Below are 27,731 nucleotides of genomic sequence, written 5' to 3'. Positions count from 1 at the left end.
GTCCTTACCTGGTCTGGCCTACATGTGACTCCAGAGCCACAGCAATGTGGTTGACTCTCAACTGCCCTCCAAGGGGCAATTAGGGATGGGCAATAAATGCTGGCCCAGCCAGCGACACCCATGTCCCACAAATGAATTTTAAAAAAATTCGCAACAATCTTCAGCCAGAAGCGGGGTGGCACGGCAGCACAGTGGTCAGCACTGCTACTTCACAGCTCCAGGGACCTGGGTTCGATTCCCGGCTTGGGTCACTGTCTGTGTGGAGTTTGCACATCCTCCCCGTGTCTGCGTGGGTTTCCTCCGGGTGCTCCGGTTTCCTCCCACAGTCCAAAGATGTGCGGGTTAGGTTGATTGGCCATGCTAAAAATTGCCCTTAGTGTCCTGAGGTGCGTAGGTTGGAGGGATCAGTGGGTAAATATGTAGGGATATGAGAGTAGGGCCTGGGTGGGATTGTGGTCGGTGCAGACTCGATAGGCCGAATGGCCTCTTTCTGTACTGTAGGGTTTCTATGATTTCCAGAAGTGCCGAGTGGATGATCCATCTCAGCCTCCTCCAGAGCATCACAGATGTCAATCTTCAGCCAATTCGATTCACTCCACATTATATCAAGAAACAGCTGAAGGCACTGGATACTGCAAAGGCCCTGACAATATTCTGACAATAACCCTGAAGACTTGAACTTGTCATGCCCCCAGCCAGGCTGTTCCAGTACCGCTACAACACTGGCATCTACCCAACAATGTGGCAAATTGCCCAGATATGTCCTGTACACAAAAAGCAGGACAAATCCAACCCAGCCAATTGCCACCCAGAAATGGGGATGTTCGCTGATGATTACACAATGTTCAGCACCATTCGCAACTCCTCAGATACTGAAGCAGTCCATGTCCTGGCCAATATCCAGTTTTGGGCTGACAAGTGGCAAGTAACATTCGCGCCACTGCAGTGCCAGGCAGTGACCATCTCCAGCAAGAGAGGATATAACCATCACCCCTTGACATTCAATGACATTACCATCACTGACTCTCCCACTGTCAACATCCTGGGGGTTACCATCAACTGGACCAGCCATATAAACACAGTGGCTACAAGAGCAATTCAGAGGCTGGGAACTCTGTGGCGTGTAACTCACCTCCTGACTCCCCAAAGCCTATCCACCATCTACAAGGCACAAGTCAGGAGTGTGATGGAATACTCCCCCTTTGCCTGGATGGGTGCAGCTCCAACAACACTCAAGAAGCTCAACACCATCCAGGGCAAAGCAGCCCGCTTGATTGGCGCCACATCTACAAAGATTGACTCCACCCACCACTGATGTACAGTGGTAGCAGTGTGTGCCATCTACAATATGCACAGCAGGAAACCTCCTTAGGCGGCACCTTCCACATCCATGACCGCTACCATCTAGAAGGACAAGAGTGGCAGATACATGGGAACACCACCAGCTGCAAGTTCCCCTCACTACCTTAACTAGGAAATGTATTGTAGTTCCTTCAAAATCCTGGAACTCCCTCCCTAACAGCACTGTGGGTGGCCCTATTCTTCAAGGACTGCAGCGTTTCAAGAAGGTGGCTCACCACCATCTTCTCAAAGCAACTAAGGATGGACAATAAATGCTGGTCTATATAGTGACATAAATGAGAGTGAGAGAGATGGGGAGAGGTTTAGGGAGAGAATTCCAGAGCTTAGGACTCGGGTAGCAGAAGGCACGGCTGCCATTGGTCATTGAATGAAATCAGGGTTTACCAAGAGAACAGAACTGAAGGAGCGCGTTGACACTGGAGAAGACAAAAAGAGGGAGTGACGAGACTATGGAGGGATTTGAAAACCAGATAAGAATTTGCAAATCAAGACTTGACTGGACCTGGTGCCAGTGTTGGTCAGCAAGCCCGGGTGCTGATGGGTAAATGGGACTCAATGCATGCTGGGAGGTGGAGCAGCAAAGTTGTGGGTGGACCCAGATCTAGGGTGGAAAGTGAGAGGCTGTAATGGGTACAGTTTGATTTGAAACGTACAGCATACTAAAACAGTCCTAAAAGTTTCAAGGAATTGTTATGTGGGTAAATGCTACTGATGCACCATGCAGCCAATCAGATGACCCTTTATCCTATATGTCTTGCAGTCTGAATCATACCAGGATGATATCTATCCAATGACAGCAGGAGCACAGCCAGCAATGACTGCCCAAGAATGGCTAAATGGAGTCAATAAAGGTCTGTCTTATACATACTGTACTTGTATGAATCTTACCAGAAACGATTTTGTTTTACACCCTTATTCCTTTACAGTTAGTTATTGTTAAAAGGCATGTTTTTCTGGATTAGGCCATGATTGAATTAACAATCTATCCATCTTTAATGAAATGGATTTTAATATTGCTTGTGCAGGAGGTTGTAGAGAGACAATGGGGTTAATATTAATCTAATTCTCCAGGCATGAGAAGAACATAAGAACAATGAGGAGCAGGAGTGGGCCATCTGGCCCCTCGAGCCTGCTCCACCATTCAATAAGATCACGGCTGATCTTTTTGTGGACTCAGCTCCACTTACCCGCCCGCTCACCATGACCCTTAATTCCTTTACTGTTCAAAAATGTATCTATCCTTGCCTTAAAAGGATAGATAAATAGGTAGAAGCCTAGGATTGGGTACGAGGCTGGTTTTACAGGCTGCTCGATGTTAATCTCCATTAAGGAAAAGTGAGAACAAGATTGTGTGCGTATAAAACAACCCGACTGTCTGATACTATGGGTGACCCGGCCGGAGAGTTAGCTGAGGAGCAGGAGTTGACCATTCGGCCGTCCGAGCCTGCTCTACCAGTCAGTACAGCCATGGCTGACCTTCTACCTCAATTCTGTGATCAGACACGCAGTAGATGATGCTGCGATTTTGTTGTCACTAATGCATTTGCTGTCCAGCCTGGGAGTGCTGCACTGTCACAGGTGCCGTCTTTCAGCTGAGATGTTAAACCTCAGGAGGTGTAAAAGATCACAGGTCACTGTTCCAAAGAAAAGCTGGGAAGTTGGCTCCAGCATTCTGGTCAATATTTATTCCTCAATCAACATCACAAAATCTAGACTATCTGATCATTATCACATTCCTGTTAGTGGGAGCTTGCTGTGCATAAATGACTGTCATGTTTCCTACATTACACCGCATACTATTCTTCTTTGGCTCCAAAGTGCTTTGGGATGTCCTGGGAATTGTGAAAGGTGCTATATCAATGCAAGTTTTTTTCTTTTATCAATATCTTGAGGTAGATCTGAGGGTTGAGAAACAATCCAGAGCTCGGAACTGAGTGACCAAGTGACATTGATAGACTTGCTCTGTGTTGGTTCTCCCTCCCTCTTGTATCTGATCTACTGACCATTCCGAGCACCAGTGAAATTCACCCAAGTGCGTGTGAAATTATGAGCGTTATTGAGAGGTACTGAGCACTAAACTTGTAAAAGGTGCTGTCGACTTGAAAATACTAACGCGGTTTGCAAATTGCATCGGGGAGGAATTGGATGTCGGGGAGAAAAGGAAAGAAAATAAAGAATGGAACAAAAGGGAAGTACTTTGGAACTACAGTCACTGCATGAAGCTACGATGCAAGGCGGCACGGTGACACAGTGGTTAGCACTGCTGCCTCACAGCGCCAGGGACCCAGGTACGATTCCGGCCTTGGATCACTGTCTGTGCAGAGTTTGCACATTCTCCCCGTATCTGTGTGGGTTTCCTCTGGGTGCTCCGGTTTCTTCCCATAGTCCAAAGTTGTGCGGGTTAGGTGGTTTGGCTATGCTAAACTGCCCCTTAATATCAAGGGGACTAGCTAGGGTAAATGCATGGGGTTATGGGGATAGGGCCCAGCTGGGATTGTGGTCGGTGCAGACTTGATGGGCCGAATGGCCTCCTTCTGCATTGTAGGGATTCTGTGATTCTATGCAACTCAGCAGTCAATTAGCACACAGCAAGATCCCCCCAGACAGCAATACGATAATTGTAATGTTTAATCGTACATTGCTTGATTGTGTGTGTCTAGTATCCATTTTCTGTGTGCGATTAGTTAAGCCTGTGTCTGATCACTTCAGAAAAGAAACTTAACTGAGGTAAACAGCTAAAAGAATGGGAGCAGACATTTTAAAGCATTGAATAAAACTTCTGTCTCACAGACACACGCAAGTGTGTCATCTCTGCTTATCTCCCTGGCAAAAACACAGCAATAATGAGCAGTTCATCTGCTTCCATGAGGAAGAATGTTCATATTGGACTCAACGTTAACTCAGTTTCTCTCTCCACAGATGCTGCCAGACTTGCTGAGTTTTCCAGCATTCTCTGTTTTTATTCTGTTTTAGTGATGTTGGTTGAAGGATGAATACTGGACCAGGAGGACGCTAGGGAAAACCCTACTGATCCATTACAGGGCAGACAGGACCTTAGCTTGACATCAATTCTGAAAGACAGCACTTCCAACAGTGCAGCATGTCCTCAGCACTGCACTGAAACAAGCCAACCTAGATTTCAATTGAAGTGGCGCTTCTTAAAAAATTAATTGGATGTGAGCATTTATTGCCCATCCCTGACTGCCCTCGAGGGGCCAGTTAAGAGTCAACCACGTTGCTGTGGGACTGGAGTCACATGTAGGCCAGACCAGGTAGGACGGCAGATTTCCTTCCCTAAAGGACATTAGTGAACCAGGTGGGTTTTACAATAATGGTTTCATGGTCATCAGTAGACTTTTAATTCCTGATTTTTAAAAAATGTATTTCATCATCTGCCATGGTGGGATTCGAACTCAGGTCCCCAGAAAATTACCCTGGGTCTCTGGATTGCTAGTCCAGTGACAATCCCTCATGATCTTCTGATTCAGAGGCACACGTGAGTTACAGCTGATGCCCCGTGTGTACACAAATGATCTTCATGTCACCAGTTTTTAGCTCAGAATTTGTCATCCTAACTCATTAATGGTTTTCCCTGTGGTTTCAGTGATGTTTTTCGCCCCCCCCCCCCCCCCACCCCACCCCCATTTACTGTTTCAGATCCTATATTCATATCCCTGAAGCCCGGCTGTAACAGCCCGCAGCCTTCCCCTCTGAGAAAAGGGACTGAGCTGTGGGAAGCGCCGGGTCACATCAAGAAAGATCAAGTGACAGTGAACACATTGCCAGAGAAACAGGAACAAAGGAACACAGAGAAAATACAGGAGCCGAAAAGGAGTTTCATGACAAATGGTTACGATCTGTCAGAGTGCCCAGTTCCCAAAACAGAGAATGAGGTATGATGAAATAGCAACGTGCTCTTCTGATTCTTAACACTGGACTTACACCATATCCTATCTCAATGCTTTATTCACACCACAATCAATCTGCATCTAGTATTTTTTTCTCAATCATGTGCCTTCAGACATCTGCAATCCTTTCCCATTTAGAATCATAGAATACCTACAGTGCAGGCAAGGCCATTTGGCCCATTGAGTCTGCACCGACTCTCTGACGGTGTATCCTACCCCAGGACCACTCCCCTGCTCTATCCTTGTTATGCCACTAATCCCCCCCTAATCCACACATCTGGGGACACCAGGGGACAATTTAGCCTGGCCAATCCACCTAACCTACACATCTTTGGGAGGAAATTGGAGGAAACTCATAGGGAGAATGTGCAGACTCCACACAGACAAGCCGGGAATCGAACCCGGGTCCCTGGCGCTGTGAGGCAGCAATGCTATCCACTGTGCCACCGTGCCCTTGGCTCTTTCCCCTGATCAGATTCGATTGACTGATTCAGTTCCATTGACTACCAATGCCCTTCGCTTCCCACTGCCCCAGCACCCAGCAACCCCCATCTGCTGAGGAGACTGAATATCAGTTTTTTGTAACGCAGGAAAAGGCTCTTTCGCTGGGCTATCCAAATTATCCCACTCTCCCTGCTCTTTCCCCATAGCCTTGAATTTCTTTCTTTTTCAAGGATTTATCCAATTCCCTTTTGAAAGTTACAATTGAATCTTTGTCCATCACCCTTTTGGGCAGCGGTTCCAGATTGTGACAAGTCGCCACGTAATGTTTTTACCCCTCGTGTCACCTCTGGCTCTTTTGCCAATTGCCATAAATGTGTGTGTTTTGGTTGCCAACCTTTCTGCCATTGGATACTCATGTCAACACCCCTCATATTTTGAATATCTCTGTTAAATCTCCCCATGCATTCTTCCGTTTCTCCGGTCTCTGTAAATAACTGAAGTCCCTCCTAATTGCCTTGTTCATTCAGGTGGGTTCTGCATGAAGGCAGCTCATTGGCTGATTCTGTGTTGATTCATTGCCCTGAACAATTTTATAGAATCCCATTTACTGGGGAGCTGGGTCACAGAATTCCTACAGCATCGAAGGAGGCCATTCAGCCCATCGAGTCTGCACCGACAACAATCCCACCCAGGCCCTATCCCCGTAATTCCACATCCTGTTAATCCCTCTAACCTACGCATCCTGGGGCACTAAGAAGCAATTTAGCATGGCCAATCAACCTACCCCGCACATCTTTGGAGTGTGGGAGGAAACCAGAGCACCCGGAGGAAACCCACGCAGACACGGGGGGAACGTGCAGTCACCCAAGCCGGGACTCTGAACTCAGGTCCCTGGAGCTGTGAGGCAGCAGTGCTAACCACTGTGCCGCCTCTGGCAGTTTTATTTTTGATGTGGAGATCTACCGATGTGGAGAAAACCGGCAGTTTTATTTTTGTCAGTGGTGGTTTGCTGTTTGCCTTCCACTCTCAGGGACAGAGTGGGGAGTTGGTCCAAAAGTCTCCCTCAGCCGGATCGGGAATCAAACCTGCGCTGTTGACTTTTTCCCTGAGCTACACACTACCCATCTAACCAACTGGGCCAACCGACCCTCTCGTCACTTTCACTCTCCCAGTAAATCTTCTTCACAACATCACCGGGGCCCTGTTTGGCCACGTTATGAACGCACCTTCCTTGACCGTCAAGTGCTGGGTGGAACTCGAAGCTGCAACTACTGGCTCAGAGACAGGGGCAATACCCTTCGCACCCACTTTGAAATTGTGCTGCATTTACCCAGCCATTTGGAAAAAACCCCTGGGAGTGCCACAGCTGGTCTCACCTCCAGTCCAAACAAACACTATTCACCACAACACTGCTTTCTGCCCTCCTCGCCACGCTCCCACTTATCCCCATCGCCCCGTGGGCGTCACTTTTGCTAATCACTATTTGCTGCATCGACCCACTTTGGCATTTTCCTGGGCTAAAACCTTCAAATTTTCAATCGAAGTGAAAGATGCTTTTTGCTTTAAATGAAAACGTGTTCTTATTCCCCCTCACCCCCCCCCACTCAATACGGTTTCTGTGTTTCCTTCTGGCCAGCTTCTGCAGATGTTTTACCGACAGCAGGAGGAGATTCGAAGGCTACGGGAGCAGCTGGCACAGAAGGAGGTCAGAGTAAAACAGCTGGAGCTGGAAATTAAAAACGTACGTTTCAGCCCCCTCAGCTACTGAAGAGAAGGACGTCAATCGAGAAGTGGAGTGGGGAAGAAACTGTGTGGGAATGCAGCTCCTTGATGTAGCAGAGCTACCCTGAGAACTTGAAATAATTATATTTTTTATTGAAAAAAAAAGATTTAATTTGTAAAACTGTACGTGTTGTACAGGGTGCACATTTTTTTGGTTTTTTTTATTTATCTCTTTTTATGATGGTTGTATATACACTAATTTTTTTTTTAAAAAACCGTACAGTGGCTTTATACAAACCGGCACTCGTGAGTTTTACAAACTCAACGGGTGTTCCATCTACTCCGGTGGTCACTGTAGCTTTTGCGTGCGGACGTAATGTGAATGTCCTGGAATGGTCATCGTCCAGATGCTGGTTCGCACATCTGTCGGGGGCTACTGTGAAAGGGGTTGGGGGGTGGGGGAGGAGGGGGGGGGAGGGGAGAGAGAGAGGGAGAGAGGAAGCGACAAGTAGCCAGGGTGGTCCAACAGATTGGGTCGAATTAAGCAAAACAGCTTACTGCCATGTGAAATCAGTCAGCCTTTTTATATATATATAAATATGTTTTAAAAAAAGAAGAATTGATTTGCTATATTGTTTTAAAAAGAAATCGAGAGTTCTATTAACATGGCAGCTTTCTGTCTGAAATATTGTGTACATCTGTCTGTCCTCGTGTTCATTTCTCAGTTTTTAACAGATTTTTTTGCTCCTTTTCTGCTTTGCTTGCCTCACTGAAGTTGCACAGTAGAAGTTCTGTAGAACCCGTTCTCTAACACTGTTGACGGGCTGTTGTGTATGGTTGCCAGGGACAAGCGCCCTTTTGGGAGGGGTAAAGTTTATTCAAAACTTAACAGGCTGGAGACGGCGAAAACCATGTGAACATAACCTCCACCCTCCTTGTTGTGTTCAAGATTACTTCATTTTAATTATGGAAAAATATCAATAAAGGAAGCTTCTTAAGGAATGCATGGTTATTTTCAAATTCCCTTTCTGCCCCTTTGAAAGGCTGCAAAGAATTCTCACCGGAAAGTAAAAGATTTGACAACAGGGTTTGCAATGCAGCTTGGGGGGCTCGTGGCAAGCATAGAAACATAGAAGATAGGAGCAGGAGGAGGCCATTCGGCCCTTCGAGCCTGCTCCGCCATTCATCACGATCATGGCTGATTGCCCAACTCAATAGCCCAATCCTGCTTTCTCCCCATAATCTTTGATCCCATTCACCCCAAGTGCTGTATCCAGCCGCCTCTTAAGTGAAGCCAAGTGCCTTTCGATATCTCAAATAGTTGCAAAGTGTTCTGAAATTTAAAAAAAAGAAAGAAGCACAGATCTGAAAAGATCTGCAGATGACACCAAGATTGATGGCATAGTGGACAGTGAAGAAGTTTATCTCGGATTGCAACGGGATCTTGATCAATTGGGCCAGTGGGCTGACGAATGGCAGATGGAGTTTAATTTAGATAAATGCGAGGTGATGCATTTTGGTAGATTGAACCAGGGCAGGACTTACTCAGTTAATGGTAGGACGTTGGAGAGAGTTACAGAACAAAGAGATCTAGGGGTACAGGTTCATAGCTCCTTGAAAGTGGAGTCACAGGTGGACAGAGTGGCGAAGAAAGCGTTCGGCATGCTTGGTTTCATCAGTCAGAACATTGAATACAGGAGTTGGGACGTCTTGTTGAAGTTGTGCATGACATTGGTAAGGCCACACTTGGAATACTGTGTTCAGTTCTGGTCACCCAATTATAGAAAGAATATTATTAAACTAGAAAGAGTGCAGAAAAGATTTACTAGGATGCTACTGGAACTTAATGGTTTGAGTTATAAGGAGAGGCTGGATAGACTGGGATTTTTTTCTCTGGAGGCTGACTTATAGAGGTCTATAAAATAATAAGGGGCATAGATCAGCTAGATAGTCAATATATTTTTCCAAAGGTAGGGGAGTCTAAACCTAGAGGGCATAGATTTAAGGTGAGAGGGGAGAGATACAAAAGGGTCCAGAGGGGCAATTTTTTCAGAGGGTGGTGAGTGTCTGGAACAAGCTGCCAGAGGTAGTAGTAGAGGCGGGTACGATTTTGTCTTTTAAAAAGCATTTAGACAGTTACATGGGTATAGAGGGATATGGGCCACATGCGGGCAATTGGGACTAGCTTAGGGGTTTGAAAGAAAAGGGCGGCATGGACAAGTTGGGCCGAAGGGCCTGTTTCCGTGCTGTAAACCTCTATGACTCTAAAATCCGTCTGACTCACTGCATGTGGCAAGCACACAAAGCAGTTATTCCATCTGTTCTATCGGATTGTGAAATAGCGTGCATAGATTTAGACCACTTGACTGTCAGTTTAAAATTAGACAAACGATTTCTCATTCTCACGAGGGGGCACGTGTTTAATGGTGCCAGTTGATTTGATTTCAAGAGGAAGAAGAGGTTGGCATGATATCTCCTGGTTAACAACACGTTGCATTGATTAATGAGAGGGGTTTTGTTGTGAAGCTGTTAGCCAGTGTTTCAGTCACACCCTTAGCCACTTGCTCAATCAGTCACAAGTCCCAGCGGCACTTCACCAGACTTACCTTCCAACAAAACCAATGTACTGATTGGAATAACAGAAATCGCTGGCAAAGCACTCAGTGGGTTTGGCAGCATCTGTGGAGAGAGAAACAGAGTTGATGTTTGAGGACCTTAGTGTTCTTTTCACTGATTTATTTTTAAAACATCTCGCTCAAAAAAAACCTTGGATGCATTTAAAATCATCCCATTTTGTTCCTTTTGATTTTATAGTCTCAACTGTTCAAAAGCATATGTTCTTATATATAATACAAGGCATTGGTGAGGCCGCACCTGGAGTATTGTGCACAGTTTTGGTCCCCGTATTTGAGGAAAGATGTAGTGGCATTGGAGGCAGTTCAGAGGAGGTTCACTAGATTGATTCCAGAGATGAGGGGTTTGTCGTATGAAGAGAGATTGAATAGTTTAGGCCGATACTCTCTGGAATTTAGAAGAATGAGGGGAGATCAAATTGAGGTATACAAGGTGATGAAAGGTATGGATAAAGTAGACATGGAGCGGATGCTTCCTCTTGTGGGGCATTCTAGGACGAGAGGTCATCGTCTTAGGATAAGGGGTAGCAAATTTAAAACAGAGTTGAGGAGAAACCACTTCTCCCAAAGGGTTCTGAATCTGTGGAATTCGCTGCCCCAAAGTGCGGTGGATGCTGGGACAGAGAGTAAATTTAAGGAGGAGCTGGACAGATTTTTAATTGGTAATGGGTTGAAGGGTTATGGGGAGAAGGCAGGAAAATGAGGACGAGGAGCATATCAGCCACGATCGAATGGTGAAGTGGACTCGATGGGCTGAATGGCCTAATTCTGCTCCTATATCTTATGAACTTAATTTGAGAAAGGTCTTTTTATATAATATGAAAACAGAAAATGCCGGAAAAACTAGCAAGTCTGGCAGTGTCTGTGGAGAGAGAAACAGAGGTAACATTTCGAGTTGATGACCTTTTCCAATTCCTTATGAAAGATCCTCAAGTTGAAGCATTAGTCACAACTCACCCGAGTCGACTCTAAGTGCCCACGCCAATGGGAAAACTGGAATGTTTCTCGCTGGAGTTAGGGGAACTTGTCAGGAGGGATTCACCCACCCAATCGATGCAAATTCCATGGGAAAGATGCCGGCCAGACCAACATTTTGGACAGGGCCCTTTTTAAAGGCTTTTCCGATCTCAGCATTCAGACACAGGGCCTCTTACCCCCACAGTGGAAAAGGCAAGTGCCTCCGCCCCCCCCCCCCTTCCCCTCCCCATGCTGACCAACGGTCCACCCCAACCCCTCAGCACAGAAATCTCCATGCCAAGAGTGATCTTCGGGTTTCCCAGGGCTAGAAGGGGTAGTCCAGCCAAGAGAGCTCCATCCCAAATGAGAGTCCCACAGTCAGCCCTTGCCCCCAACCTGAGCCCCCCGCAACTCCCAGGTCCCTTGGGGGACCCTCTCTCTTCAGCCTGGCAGTGGTAGAGGGGCACATGGGCACTACACTCACCTACTTGACCCAGTTGGGGTCCACCGCACCAGGTCTACGAATGGCAAAAACATTAGCAAGGTCCGCCCGCTGGATTTCCCAATGGGGAGAGGGGTTCCTGGTGGGAGGGCACTAGTCGGGCTACCAGCACACTAATGGAATGCAAATCAGTGGATTTGCATAATTATCGGGCTCCCACCTGGTCTGGTAGGAACCTGCCCGGGGCGGAGGGGTGGGCTGGATGAATGGCGATGGGTTTGCCATCCAGCGGGAATTCAATTTTAGCCCCGGCGCCCAATTCAGCGGAACATCAGGACTCCCACCAGTGGTGAATGTGGCTAGTGAATCCCCCCCCCTCCCCCCAGTAATAACTCTGCTTCTCTCTCCACAGACGCTGCCAGACCTGCTGAGTATATCCAGCATTTTCTGTTTTTTTGATTTCCATCATCCTCAGTATTTTGCTTTTAAGTTTTTTGTTTGTTTGCTGTGGAGTTTTATACATGATGAAATTATTGTGAATCACTTTCATAGAATCACTGAATCCCTACAGCGCAGAAGGAGGCCATTCAGCCCATCGAGTCTGCACCGACCACAATCCCGCCCAGGCCCTAACCCCGTAACCCCATGCATTTACCCTAGCTAGTCCCCCCTGACACTAAGGGTCAATTTAGCATGGCTAATCCACCTAACCCACACATCTTTGGAGCACATGGAGGAAATCCACGCAGGCAAAGGGAGAATGTGCAGCCTCCACACAGACAGTGACCCAAGTCGGGAATTGAACCTGGGTCCCTGGCACTGTGAGGGATTTTACTTGTTTTTACTCATGTACTCTCAAAGAAATTGTTAGAATTGCCTCTTGTTTTTTGAGGTGGTAGAGGCGGGTACAATTACATCATTTAAAATACATTTGGACAGGTACATGGATGAGAAAGGTTTAGTGGGAAATGGGCCAAGTGCAGGAAAATGAGATTAGTTCAGTTTAAGAAATCTGGTCGGCATGGGCAAGTTGGGCCGAAGGGCCTGTTTTTGTGCTGCATATCTCTATGACACTATGACCAATTTTTGTGTGTCTAAGATTTAAAATTTTCAAATTTCTGCAGAGAAGAAGAATCAATTTGTCCAAAACACAAATATGCTTGTCCGTATTAGTTTAGCAAGTACACTTTTTTAGATTTATACACCTCGGTGGAACCATATCTCTCATCATCAGCAGATTTTTACCGACTGCTGGATCAGTTTTATCCTTCAATATAAATTGATTCAACAACACTCTGAAATAAACAACAAATTAAATGCTGAACCTTCCTGTATTAAAATCAGGTGATTCAAAGAAATGTTGTGCTTTGTAACCTTGTAACCATCCCTCACCAAAAAGCAAGACCTCAATGAGCGGAACTGCTTTATTTATGAAAGCATTTCTGCAAATGTTTTGTGTTCAAAGTCAACTTGGAGATAAGAACAACTTATCTACTTCCTCCCATATATAGAACATAGAACATAGAAAGCCACAGCACAAACAGGCCCTTCGGCCCACAAGTTGCGCCGATCACATCCCTACCTCCAGGCCTATCTATAGCCCTCAATCCCATTAAATCCCATGTACTCATCCAGAAGTCTCTTAAAAGACCCCGTGATAATAAAACATCGCAAGGTATTTTGTTGGAGAGTTATGAAGCAAAATTCGACAGCAAGCCAGATAGGCTTGCTGAGACAGATGACCAAAAGCTCCGTCAAGGAAGTAGGTTTTAAGGAGCACCTGTTAGCTAGGCCTTACTCTCTCTCGAGCTTCTCCCTCCAGTTTATCTAGCTCCCCTTTGAAATGCAGCAAGTAAGTTTATCCCATCTCTATTCTAATAAGGAAACCTGCTACCATCCCCGATCAGGTGTAATGGCCCAGAGGGCAGGATTTTCCGACCGCATTCGCCCTGAAACTGGAAAATCCTGCCCAAGGTCAACAGACCTTTCCATGGTGTGCCCCTCACCTGCTGCAATTCTCGCTGTGATTCGCCCCGGAATGTCTCACGACAGTGAGATTGGTGACATACGTAAGAACAAGACCGGTGGACACCTCGGAGGCTGGGGTGCATCATCACCCCCGGTAATGATATTTTGGTTTAATCAGTCAAGATTCCTTTGCCATTTTGTTTTAGTTCCAGTCCCCCCCCCCCCCCCCCCCCCCGACCTCTCATTTTTGTTTAATTTATCTTCTGCTTAAAAGCCCAAGGTAAACTTTGCCATCCAGGGTGCCCGCCTCAACACTGATAACTTGCTCTGTATTCCCCTGCCTGTATAATTCGAATACCATCTACCAAGAACAACACAGCCATGAGATACCTCTGCAACATGGGGAAGGGGTGAACCATTGGAAAACTTGCCCTATTCTCTCCTGCACCAGTCTCCCAGTTCTGTATTTCGAAGCAATCTCAATCTGTGCAACAGTTGGAATGGACGCACTCTCCACTGAGTGTAATCTGTTTAGAATAGAATAGAATCCCTACAGTGCAGAAGGAGGCCATTCAGCCCATCGAGTCTGTATCGACCACAATCACACCCAGGCCCTATTCCCATAACCCCACACATTTACCCTGCTAATCCCCCTGACACTAAGGAGCAATTTATCATGGCCAATCAACCTAACCCACACATCTTTGGAATGAGGGAGGAACTATGGGGTCAGGGAGTTTGTAGCAGAATGATGGCCAACTATGGGGGGATGGGTGGGGGAATCATGGAATTTAGGGTGATGGCCAACTATGGGGGCTCATAGAATTTATGACAAGATGATGGCCAACTATAGGCAGGATCATGGCGTTGAGGGTGATGGCCAACTATGGGAATCATGGGGTTTATGGCAGAATGATGGTCAACTACAGGCGGGATCATGGAGTTTGGGGTGATGGCCAACCATGGGCGGGTGGGGTCAGGGAGTTTATGGGATGGCGCTGGCCAACATTGGCGGTTGGCGACTTGGGGGAGTTGGCCAACTATAGGACTAAGAAGTTGAAAGCATTGGCCAACTCTGGGGATGGGGTGTTGGCCAACCACGGGAATTGGGAAGTGGAGGGTGGGCCTTGGCTGATGACCGTGGGGTTTGGGGGGGTGTTGACTAATCATGTCGGTTTGGGGGGGGGTCAAAGTTCCTTGGCTATCCGTGGCAGTTGGCAGGAACGTGGCCCCATGCCCTACCCCGGCTCACTCACTTGTCTGTCAGGCTGGTCCAGCTGGATTGCAGTCTCCGTCTCCTGCCAGATCTGGGCATGGAAGGGCATGGAAGGTGAAAAAGGTTGGATCCCATGGGATAAAGGGGGAGGTGGCTAGATGGGTGGAGAACTGGCTTGGTCATAGAAGACAGAGGGTGGTAGTGGAAGGGTCTTCTTCCGGCTGGAGGCCTGTGACTAGTGGTGTACCGCAGGGCTCTGTATTGGGACCTCTGCTGTTTGTGATTTATATAAATGATCTGGAAGAAGGAGTAACTGGGGTGATCAGTAAGTTTGCGGACGACACAAAACTGGCAGGACTTGCAGATAGTGAGGAACATTGTCAGAGGCTACAGAAGGATATAGATAGGCTGGAAATTTGGGCAAGGAAATGGCAGATGGAGTTCAATCCTGATAAATGCGAAGTGATGCATTTTGGTGGGAATAATGTAGGGAGGAGCTACACGATAAATGGAAGAACCATAAAGGGTGTAGAGTCGCAGAGGGACCTGGGTGTGCAAGTCCACAGATCTTTGAAGGTGACGTCACAGGTGGAGAAGGTGGTGAAGAAGGCATATGGCATGCTTGCCTTTATAGGACGGGGCATAGAGTATAAGAGTTGGGGTCTGATGTTGCAGATGTATAGAACATTGGTTCGGCCGCATTTGGAATACTGCGTCCAGTTCTGGTCGCCACACTACCAGAAGGACGTGGAGGCTTTGGAGAGAGTACAGAGGAGGTTTACCAGGATGTTGCCTGGTATGGAGGGGCTTGGTTATGAGGAGAGATTGGGGAAACTGGGGTTGTTCTCCTTGGAAAGACGGAGGATGAGGGGAGACTTGATAGAGGTGTATAAAATTATGAAAGGCATAGATAGGGTGAACGGTGGGAAGCTTTTCCCCGGGTCGATGGTGACGTTCATGAGGGGTCATAGGTTCAAGGTGAAGGGGGGAAGGTTTAACACAGATATCAGAAGGACATATTTCACACAGAGGGTCGTGGGGGCCTGGAATGTGTTGCCGGGCAAGGTGGTGGAGGCGGACACACTGGGAACGTTTAAGACTTATCTAGACAGCTATATGAACGGAGTGGGAATGGAGGGATACAAAAGAGTGGTCTAGTTTGGACCAGGGAGCGGCGCGGGCTAATTGTTCCTTGTTTCTCGTTTCAAGGCTTCATTCTATGATCATCTTGCTGGTGCCAGTACAGAGCGAGACTGCGGATTGTTGGGAACCTGTCTCGGGGGCAGGGAATTCATATGGTGTTCGTGGAAGTGGAAATGACTAGGGTTGGGAAGCATTTTCTGATTGGGGCCATTGTGATCTCCTGGACTCGTTTCGATCGCCTCAGGGGGTCGGAGAGGAATTTCCCAGATTTTTTTTCCCCATATTGGCCCTGGGGTTTTTCACTCTGGGTTTTCGCCTCTCCCTGGAGATCACATGGTCTGGAATGGGGGGGTGGGGGTGAGTTAATAGGTTGTAATGAACAAAGCATCGTAGCTGTGAGGGACAGCTCGGTGGATAGGATATTGGTATGTAGATAGGCTGGAAAATTGGGCGGGGATCCTGGATTCAGGATTCAATCCTGGACCGGGGAGCGGCGCGGGCTTGGAGGGCCGAAGGGCCTGTTCCTGTGCTGTATTGTTCTTTGTTCTTGTTCTTGTTCTTGCTCCAGTAGTTGGCACTGCAGGTCCACGATAGCCTTGTCTACATCTCCGCCATTCATGTAGAGTGCCTGTAGCACCTCGTCACGCCCCAGGAAGCCCATCTCCCGGATCTCTCGAAACTCGGGTACAAAGAGGGAGAGAGGCTGGTCACCACACCAGGTCCTGATGGCAGTCTCACCGCAAACTCCCCCCCTCCTCTTCCCCCCACTGGCCCTGCCTCCGCCAACCTCTCCCTGAACGACTCATTCGCAGCCTTTTGTGGTTCCTTGTGGTCTTGGGCAGGGCAGGGACCGCGCCGGGCTGTGATACAACTAGAAAGAATGCTTTCTATGGTGCATCTGTGGAAGTTGGTGGGAGTCGTGGCTGACATGACAAGTTTCCTTGGTCTTCTTGGGGGGTGGAGGCGTTGGTGGGGCTTTCTTGACTGTGGTGTTGGCATGGGGGGGACCGGGACGGGTTTTAGGTGATCTGGACACCTAGGAACTTGAAGCTCTCGACCCTTTCTACTTCGTCCCTGTTGATGTAGACAGGATGTGGAGATGCCGGCGTTGGACTGGGGTAAACACAGTAAGAAGTTTAACAACACCAGGTTAAAGTCCAACAGGTTTATTTGGTAGCAAAAGCCACATAAGCTTTTGGAGCTGCAAGCCCCTTCTTCACCTGAAGAAGGGGCTTGCAGCTCCGAAAGCTTGTGTGGCTTTTGCTACCAAATAAACCTGTTGAACTTTAACCTGGTGTTGTTAAACTTCTTACGATGTAGACAGGGGCATGTTATCCTTTACGCTTCCTGAAGTCGATGGTAATCTTCTTCGTTTTGTTGACATTGACGGGGAGATTATTGTTGCCGCACCAGTTCACCAGATTCTCTATCTCATTCCTGTACTCTGTCTCGTCATTGTTTGAGATCCGACCCACTACAGTAGTGTCGTCAGCAAAACTTGAAAATGGAATTGGAGGGGAATGTGGCCGCACAGTCATCAGTGTATAAAGAACTATAAATTAAATGGCAGAACCATCAGGAGTACAGAGACACAGAGAGATCTGGGAATGCAGGTCCACAGATCCTTAAAAGTGGCAGCACAGGTGGGAAAAGGTGGTGAAGAAGGCATATGGCATGCTTGCTTTCATCAGTCGGGGCATTGAGTTTAAAAATTGGCAAGTCATGTTGCAGCTTTATAGAACCTTCGTTAGGCCGCACTTGGAATACTGTGTTGGTGGGCTTTCTTAACTATAATGTCAGCATGGGGGGTACCAGGACAGGTTGTTGGTGATCTGGACACCTAAAAACCTGAAGCTCTCGACCCTTTCCACTTCGTCCCCTTGGATGAGAATATAGGGGGCATGGTTAATAAGTTTGCAGATGACACCAAGATTGGTGGCATAGTGGACAGTGAAGAAGTTTATCTCGGATTGCAACGAGATCTTGATCAATTGGGCCAGTGGGCTGACGAATGGCAGATGGAGTTTAATTTAGATAAATGCGAGGTGATGCATTTTGGTAGATTGAACCAGGCCAGGACTTACTCAGTTAATGGTAGGGCATTGGGGAGAGTTACAGAACAAAGGGATCTAGGGGTACAGGTTCATAGCTCCTGGAAAGTGGAGTCACAGGTGGACAGAGTGGTGAAGAAGGCATTCGGCATGCTTGGTTTCATCGGTCAGAACATTGAATACAGGAGTTGGGACGTCTTGTTGAAGTTGTACAAGACATTGGTATGGCCACACTTGGAATATTGTGTACAGTTCTGGTCACCCTATTATAAAAAGGGTGTTATTAAACTAGAAAGAGTGCAGAAAAGATTTACTAGGATGCTACCGGGACTTGATGGTTTGAGTTATAAGGAGAGGCTGGATAGACTGGGACTTTTTTCTCTGGAGCATAGAAGGCTGAGGGGTGACCTTATGGAGGTCTATAAAATAATGAGGGGCATAGATCAGCGAGATAGTCAATATATTTTCCCAAGGTAGGGGAGTCTAAAACTAGAGGGCATGGATTTAAGGTGAGAGGGGAGAGATACAAAAGTGCCCAGAGGGACAACTTTTTCACACAGAGGGTGGTGAGTGTCTGGAATAAGCTGCCAGAGGTAGTAGTAGAGGCGGGTACAATTTTGTCTTTTAAAAACCATTTAGACAGTTACCTGAGTAAGATGGGTATAGAGGGTTATGGGCCAAATGCGGGCAATTGGGACTCACTTAGGGGTTTAAAAAGAGCGGCATGGACAAGTTGGGCCGAAGGGCCTGTTTCCATGCTGTAAACCTCGATGACTCTAAACCGGAGCACCCGGAGGAAACCCACGCAGACACGCACCAATTCCACGAATGTCAAGGCTTAATAAAACAATAAATTTCCTGATAAAATTTGTATTGTAGAAAACAACCTTGCACTTTGGACATTTTATGGCCAGTTATCTCTGTTGTTTCACTTAATACAAGTGAAATGTAACAATATAGATGACAAATCTCTGCTTAGGTTAGAGAAATTGAGCTGATGCTGTAGGAATGTTACTTTATTATCAATCAACTGGAAGTGAATTGTTGCATCAGAACCATCTAAAACCCTTAGAGCAGAGAAAGTTAAGAGGAGATTTAATCAGGATATTCAAAATTATCAAAGATTTTTGTTCGAGTAAGTAAGGAGAACAGTTGAAATAGTGCATGGGGTCTTCTACATTCACCCAAACAGGCAGACGTGGTTGAGGTTGGGTAGAGACCAAACGTAGACTGGGTGATCGGTCTGTGGGCAATTAGGACCCTGACCTTCCGGTTGCTGCCATTTTAACACACGATCCTGCTCCCACGCCCACATGTCTGTCCTTGGCCTGCTGCAACATTCCAGTGAAGCTCAACGCAAACTGGAGGAACAGCATCTTATCTTCCGGCTCGGCACTTTACAGCCTTCCGGTCTCAACATCGAATTCAACAACTTCAGATGATTTGCTCTACCCCACCTCCACCCCTTTGTTTTCATTTTATTTAATTTTTAACTGTTCTCTACCTTTTATTTCTTTATTATCTTTATTTTTCTTCCCCCCCAACTCTTTCCCCCTACTTTATTCCCCCTTTCCTTACCTTTTCTCCCCCTTTGCTTCCCTTTTCCCCTTTATTCTCAATTTTACCTCTCTCCCACCCACCTCCCTCCTCCCCCCACATCTTTCACCTGTCACAGTTCGCCCTCTGATTTCAGCTTCTCTGCCATTCACACCCTTTATTCTCTCTCTGGACAGCCATTAGCAGCCTTTCCCCTGGTTTCTGTGGCTATGACTCATCTTCCATTCCCTCACCCTGCAGTATAAATATCTCCGACTTGCTATGCCTTTTAGCTTTGACAAAGGGACATCTGGACTCGAAACGTCAGCTCTTTTCTCTCCTTACAGATGCTGCCAGACCTGCTGAGATTTTCCAGCATTTTCTCTTCTGGTTTCAGATTCCAGCATCCGCAGTAATTTACTTTTAGACAGATGTGGTCTTGGTTTGACATCTTATATTAATGATATTAGTATGCCAATGGTTTGCCCGATCATATTTCTTGCTGGGCTGGTATGGGTTGCGTATAGCCATGGCTGCCTTTGGTTTGTGATGATGATTCAAACACTGCCGGCACAGCGGACAGCCACAAAATACCTCTGCTTTACCAGTGCATATGGTAAAGGAAAAGCTGTCTGGTTTAACTACCGATAGGAGTTTAATAGATAATAACTTGGTGGAATTATTTTTATACGAGGTGATCGAAGTTTACAAAAAATAACAGATTGGTGCAGAGTGTTAGGTATTTTGGAATAGGACTTCATTGTCCAAGGAGAGGCGATGGTCTAGTGGTATTATCGCTAGACTATTCATCCAGAAATTCAGCCAATGTTCCGGGGACCCGGGTTCGAATCCCGCCACGGCAGATAGTGGAATTTGAATTCAATAAAAAATATCTGGAATTACGAATCTACTGCTCACCCTGAAACCGTTGTCGATTGTCAGGAAAAACCCATCTGGTTAACTCATGTCCTTTAGGGAAGGAAATCTGCTATCCTTACCTGGTCTGGCTTACATGTGATTCCAGAGCCACAGCAATGTGGTTGACTCTCAACTAGGGATGGGTGATAAATGCTGGCCAGCCAGTGACGCCAATGTCCCACGTATGAATAAAAAAATGTATGAACAAAGATCTCATTGAAATCATTCAGAAACACCCTAAACGGAGAAATGTTGTTATTCCTTCCAAAGATTTCTCATTATAGCTATTTTCATTGAATCCTAGAATCTCTACAGTACTGAAGAAGCCATTCGGCCCATCGAGTCTGCACCAACTCTCCGACAGAGCATCTAACCCAGGCCCTCTTCCCTGCCCTATCCCTGTAATCCCAACACTTACCATAGCCAATCCACCCGAATTTACACATCTTGGGACATTAAGGGGCAGTTTAGGGTCCAAAGTTAAGATTTTCAAATGTTAATCCCCAACTCAATGGATTAGTTTTATTAATGGAGGTGACCGGTGTTAGTGCCCTAGGTTTTGTACAGGACTTTCCAAGAAAGGTGAAAAAACAAAGGTCAATGTTCTTTCATTCACAGGCACGACATCACTCAACGTTCGTGTTCCAAACATTGTCAAATCCTATTACGCATGAAGGACAAGTTTTACTTTCATAAATTACAGTAAGAAGTCTCACAACACCAGGTTAAAGTCCAACACGTTTATTTCGCAATCACGAGGTTTTGGAGCACTGCTCCTTCATCAGGTGAGTGTACAGATACTAAGGAAATTTGACATGTCCGCTACGACACTCACCAATTTCTACAGATGCACCACAGAAAGCATCCTTTCTGGTTGTATCACAGTTTGATATGGCTCCTGCTCTGCCCAAGACTGTGAACGAAGCCCAGTCCATCACTCCCCTGATGAAGGAGCAGCACTCCAAATACTCGTGATTCCAAATAAACCTGTTGGACTTTAACCTGGTGTTGTGAGACTTCTTACTGTACCCACCCCAGTCCAATGCCGGCATCTCCACATCATTTCATAAGTCTGTTCTATATTGGGCCAATCTACCTAACTTGCACATCTTTGGACTGTGGGAGGAAAGCGGAGCACCCGACGAAAGTCATCAACTTCAGGAAGCGTAGAGGAGAACATGCCCCTGTCTACATCAACGGGGATGAAGTGGAAATGGGCGAGAGTTTCAAGTTTCTGGGTATCCAGATCACCAACAACCTGTCCTGGTCCCCCCATGCCGACACGATAGTTAAGAAAGCCCATCAACCCCTTTACTTTCTCAAGAGGCTAAGGAAATTTGGGATGTCCGCTATGACTCTCACCAACTTTTACAGCTGCACCATAGAAAGCATTCTTTCTGGTTGTATCACAGCTTGGTATGGCTCCTGCTCTGTCCAAGACCGCAAGAAAGTACAAAGAGTCGTGAATGAAGCCCAGTCCATCACGCAAACCAGCCTTCCATCCATTGACTCTGTCTACACTTCCCACTGCCTCGGAAAAGCAGCCAGCATAATTAAGGGCCCCACGTACCCCGGACTTTCTCTCTTCCACCTTCTTCCAGCGGGAAAAAGATACAAAAATCTGAGTTCACACATCAATTGACTCAAGAACAGCTTCAGACTTTTGAATGGACATACCATATATTAAGTTGATCTTTCTCTACACCTTAGCTATGACTGTAACACTATATTCTGCACACTCTCCTTTCCTTCTTCACAGTATGCTTTGTCTGTATAGCACGCAAGAAACAACACTTTTCACTGTGTCCCAATACCTGTGACAATAATAAATCAAATCAAATGAAACCCACGCAGACATGGGGAGAACTTACAAACTCCACACAGACAGTGACCCAAGCCAGGAATCAAACCCGGATCCCTGGCGCTGTGAGGCAGCAGTGCTAACCCACTGTGCTACTGTGCTGTTATGAAAATGTAGAACGAACTTATGAAAGTAAAATTTGTCCTTCGAATGTGATAGGATTTTACAATGTTTGGAACACAAAGGTTGAATAGTGTTGTGCATGTGCATGAAAGAACATTGACCTATGTTTTCTTGTCTTTCCTGGAACGTCCTGTTCAAAACCAAGGGCACAAACATGGGCCACCTTCATTAATAAAAATGGTCCATTGATTTTAGGGATTAACATTTGGGGCCTAAACGCTCTCTTAGCAGCCACCAGGATGTTTGTGTTGGTTCATTTCAGTCAGCCAGTCAGATACCCGCAGTTGTACATATCCATGCTGGGGTTTTTTACTTCAGATAAGTCCATGGAATCCATAAACTTCCTGCAGTAAAGGAGGCCATTCAGCCCATCAAGTCTGCACCAACTCTTTGACAGAGCATCTGACTTATCCCAGTAACCCCACACATTTACTCTGCTAATCCCCCTAACCTACACATCTTTGAATACTAAGGGGCACTTCAGCATGGCCAATCCACCTAAACTTCACATCTTTCGGACTGTGGGAGGAAACCGGAGCACCTGGAGGAAACCCACGCGGACACGGGGAGAACATGCAAACTTCACTTCGGCAGTCACCCGAGGGTGGAATTGAGTTTAAAAGATTAAAGTTTATTTATTAGTCACAAGTAGGCTCACATCATCACTGCAATGCAGTTACTGTGAAAATCCCCTAGTCACCACACTCCGGCACCTATTCGGGCACACTAAGGGAGAATTTAGCACGGTCAATGCACCTAATCAGTCTTTCGGACTGTGGGAGGAAACCGGAGCACCCGGAGGAAACCCACGCAGACACGGGGAGAATGTGCAGACTCTGCACAGACAGTGATCCAAGCCGGGAATTGAACCCGGGTCCCTGGTGCTGTGAGGCAGCAGTGCTAACCACTGTGCCACCGTGACACCCTTCTCCTACGCGCACCCCCACCCCCCTCCTCATTTCATCCTATCAACCTGTCCTTCTATTCCTTTCTCCCTTATGTTTCTGACCCAGTTTCACTTTTGATGCATTTTGGTAGCAAGTTTAACTGGGTAGTTTCTACTCAGTTCCTTACTGGACCTTTTAGTGACTATGTCATATTTATGCCACCCCTCCCCCCCCCCCCCCCCTCTACTTTTGGTCTCTTTCGCAAGTGGAAACATCGGGCGGAATTTTCTTGTTCCACCCGCCCCGGGAATTGTAGCGGGCGGGACACGGACCAATGCAAAGATCCATTGATCTCAGGCTGGATTTTCCAGACTTGGGGGTGAGCGCGGCCAGAAAATCCCACCCCATCATCTCCAACATTGTCTCTGCGTTTTTAAGGAAGCCTGGAAAGTCACCTGGCCAAATAATGCACAATGAGCCCCCGGTGATGTACAATCAACTCTTTATTTATAATATTCAATCCACGATGAGAGCCACAATGACAGAACAATCTGCCTGGGAACACATTTGTTCTGCAGGTTTTGAAACCACATGACTGAGGTTAAATATTATGTTAATGGGTTAACTATTTTGCGACTATTGTAAATTTGGATACGTTTCAGAGCAAAGTACAATGGCATTGATATTTATTTAGGCAGCAATTTACATCCGTTAGCTGCTATTAAAATACTGGCATATTTACTCGATACAAGGCAGTGCACAAAGCATTTGGAGTTCTGTAATATACAAAAATAAAACACTCCCATTTAAACATTACAGATTTGGTGCAATCCAAAGTATTTAACCGATACAAGTGTGCATAAACTATTTAACTATTCACTGATACCAAAACTTTACATCAGAATTGAACCCAGGCTCAATTCAGAAGTTTTAGTTAACAACAATGTTATTGCTCACATTACAGCTTTTCCCTTTATGTTTTACATTTATGTTCCATTATCTGCATTTTGATTTATTCCAGGTCACTTTGCATTTATAAAATATCTACATAATTCTTAACACTGCTTATAGCACATGGCAACTAAGTCAATGCAGTATTTTAAATGCAGAAATTCTAGTTTAAATGCTAATCCGAGCTTCATTATTAAGTTTACTTATTAGTGTCACAAGTAGGCTTACATTAACACTGCAATGAAGTTACTGTCAAATTCCCCTAGTCGACACTCTCCGGTGCCTGTTCGGGTCAATGCACCTAACCAGCACGTCGTTTGGACTGTGGAAGGAAACCGGAGCACCCAGAGGAAACCCATGCAGACAGTCACCCAAGCTGGGAGTCGAACTCAGGTCCCTGGCACTGTGAGGCAGCAGTGCTAACCATTGTCCACCGTGCCGCCTGTTTGTGCAGAACACTGTTAAACTTGTTTCTTCTTCCTCCCTATTTTATCTGCATGTAGATCGATAGGGGAAATTGGGACTGTTTTCCACAGAGGAAGTTGAAAGGAGATTTGATTGCGGCATTCAAAATCATGAGGGATATAGACACAGTAGATAGGAACAGTTCCAATTGGTGAATGGATGGAGAGTGAGAGGGTCCTGATTTAAGATAATAGGTGGAAGAAGCAGTGGCAACTTGAGGGAAGCCTCTTCATGCAGCGAGTGCTTGGGATCTGGAATGTACTGTCTGAGAGTGCGGTGGAGACAGATTCACACAGCGAGTGGTTAGGATCTGGAATGTACTGTCTGAGAGTGTGGTGGAGGCAGATTCACACAGCGAGTGGTTAGGATCTGGAATGTACTGTCTGAGAGTGTGGTGGAGGCAGATTCACACAGCGAGTGGTTAGGATCTGGAATGAGACCATAAGACATAGGAGCGGAAGTAAGGCCATTCGGCCCATCGAGTCCACTCCACCATTCAATCATGGTTGATTTCAACTCCATTTACCCGCTCTCTCCCCATAGCCCTTAATTCCTCGAGAAATCAAGAATTTACTGTCTGAGAGTGTGGTGGAGACAGGTTCAATCAAATCTTTCGAAGAAGAATTGGATTATGATCGGAAAAAGAAGAAAGAATGCAGGGTTAGAGAGAAGGCAGTGGACTGGGGCGGCACGGTAGCTCAGTGGTTAGCACTGCTGCTACACAGCGCCAGAGACCCGGGTTCAATTCCGGCCTCAGGTCACTGCCTGTGTGGAGTTTGCACATTCTCCCCGTGTCTGTGTGGGTTTTCGCGGGGTGCTCCGGTTTCCTCCCACAGTCCAAAGAAGTTAGGTTGAATGGCCATGCTAAATTGACCCGAGTGTCAGGGGATTAGTAGGGTAAATATGTGGGGTTACGGCAATAGGGTCTGGATGCGATTGTGGTCGGTGCAGACTCAATGGGCCAAATGGCCTCCTTCTGGACTGTATGGATTCTATGAGTGGCACTGGCTAAATTGCTCCTACGGAGAGCCAGTGCAGACATGACGGGCTGAATGGCCTCCTCCGTGCTGTAACAATCCTGTAGTGGTTTCACTTTTCTGTACTGGGTCCTTCTAGTTTGTGTGGGTTAGGATGCAGGAAGGATGTTCCTCATGGTGGGGGTGTCCAGAACTAGGCTGGGGATACAGGGTAGGCCATTTAGGACTGAAATGAGGAGAAATTTCTTCACCCAGAGAGAGTGGTCGGCCTGTGGGATTTGAGGCCAAAACATTGTATGTTTTCAAGAAGCAGTTAGATATAGCACTTGGGGCGAAGAGGATCAAAGGATATAGGGGGGAAGGTGGGACTAGGCTATTGAGTTGGATGATCAGCCATGATCAAAATGGATGACGGAGTAGGCTCGAAGGGCTGAATGGCCTCCTCATGCTCCTATTTCCTGTGTTTCTATAACCACATGTCCTAATCACCCAGTAAAGGCCATGAGGGAATCACTGACGTTTCCATTCTGCCTGTAGTTTTCTCCTAAACTGCATGAAACAGAAAGCGAAGCAGCGGGGGGTACCATTAGAAATCACTGGTTAGGTCCCAGCTGGAGTGTTGGGACTAATTCTGGGCATCGCGCTTTGAAGAAGAGGGTCAAAGCCTTAGCGAGGCTGCGGTGTGACTAAAAATGGTCCCAGCGATGAGGGACGTCTGTCACACGGAGAGACTGCAGAAGCTGAGGTTGTTCGCATTAGAACAGAGGAGACCGGGGCGGCACGGTGGCACAGTGGTTAGCACTGCTGCCTCACAGCACCAGGGACCCAGGTTCGATCCCCAGCTTGGGTCACTGTCTGTGTGGAGTTTATACATTCTCCCTGTGTCTGCTTGGGTTTCCTCCGGGTGCTCCGGTTTCCTCCCACAGTCTGAAAGATGTGCTGGTTAGGATGCACTGACCTGAACAGGCGTCGGACTGTGGCGACTCGGGATTTTCTCAGTAAAATTCATTGCAATGTTAATGGAAGCCTCACTTATGACTAATAAATAAATAAGCTTTAGATATAATGGCCGTGTTCAAAATCAGAGAGGTTAATACAGAAGCTGGAAAGAGGCTATTTCCATTGACAAGAGGTTTGGTAACCCGAGGGTCATTAGTGAAAGGGTCAGAGTGGAGATGCGAAGATTTTTGTTCACACTGGAATCTGTTACAATCTGGAATGTGCTGCATGAAAGAGCAAATTAAATAGTAACTTTCTAAAAGGAATTAATTAAATATTCGAACAGCAACCACTTTGAGAGGGAATGGGAAAGGACAATGGAGTGTGACTAATTGGATAGTTCTCTTAAAGAGCTAACACATGGATGATGGGCCGAATGTCCTCTTTCATAGAACATTACAGCGCAGTACAGGCCCTTCGGCCCTCGATGTTGCGCCCACCAGTGAAACCAATCTAAAGCCCATCTAACCTACGCTATTCCAATATTATCCATATGTTTATCCAATGACCATTTAAATGCCCTTAATGTTGGCGAGTCCACTACTGCTGCAGGCAGGGCATTCCACACCCTTACTACTCTCTGAGTGAAGAACCTACTTCTGACATCTGTCCTATATCTATCACCCCTCAATTTAAAGCTATGTCCCCTCGTGCTAGCTATCACCATCCGAGGAAAAAGGCTCTCACTATCCACCCTATCTAATCCTCTGATCATCTTGTATGCCTCTATTAAGTCACCTCTTAACCTTCTTCTCTCTAACGAAAACAGCATCAAGTCCCTCAGCCTTTCCTCATAAGATCTTCCCACCATACCAGGCAACATCCTAGTAAATCTCCTCTGCACCCTTTCCAATGCTTCCACATCCTTCCTATAATGTGGCGACCAGAACTGTACGCAATACTCCAAGTGCGGCTGCACCAGAGTTTTGTACAGCTGCAACATGACCTCCTGGCTCCGAAACTCAATCCCTCTACCAATAAAAGCTAAAACTCCATACGCCTTCTTAACAACCCTAGCAACCTGGGTGCCAACTTTCAGGGATCTATGCACATAGACACCGAGCTCTCTCTGTTCATCCACACTACCAAGTATCTTACCATTAGCCCAGTACTCTGTAATCCTGTTACTCCTTCCAAAGTGAATCACCCCACACTTTTCCACATTGAA

At 46.6% G+C, this 27,731-nt stretch overlaps 1 protein-coding gene across 6 annotated transcripts in view; it reads left to right on the top strand.

Annotated features, from left to right (window-relative positions):
- Window positions 1–8,436, top strand: part of LOC144494736 (coronin-2B-like) — a 155,463-nt gene extending 147,027 nt beyond the window's left edge. For all 6 annotated transcript variants that reach the window (XM_078214018.1, XM_078214013.1, XM_078214015.1 and 3 more), the window contains 3 exons: window positions 2,123–2,213; window positions 5,020–5,255; window positions 7,351–8,436. In XM_078214018.1, the coding sequence (XP_078070144.1) occupies window positions 2,123–2,213; window positions 5,020–5,255; window positions 7,351–7,482 (459 nt within the window). In that variant the 3' untranslated portion in view covers window positions 7,483–8,436. The remainder of the gene's footprint in view (window positions 1–2,122; window positions 2,214–5,019; window positions 5,256–7,350) is intronic.
- Window positions 8,437–27,731: the final 19,295 nt, after the last annotated feature.

The sequence above is a fragment of the Mustelus asterias genome, chromosome 6, assembly GCF_964213995.1.
Source record: "Mustelus asterias chromosome 6, sMusAst1.hap1.1, whole genome shotgun sequence".
In the NCBI taxonomy this organism is placed as follows: domain Eukaryota; kingdom Metazoa; phylum Chordata; class Chondrichthyes; order Carcharhiniformes; family Triakidae; genus Mustelus; species Mustelus asterias.
This window is presented reverse-complemented; position numbering and strand designations above follow the sequence as displayed.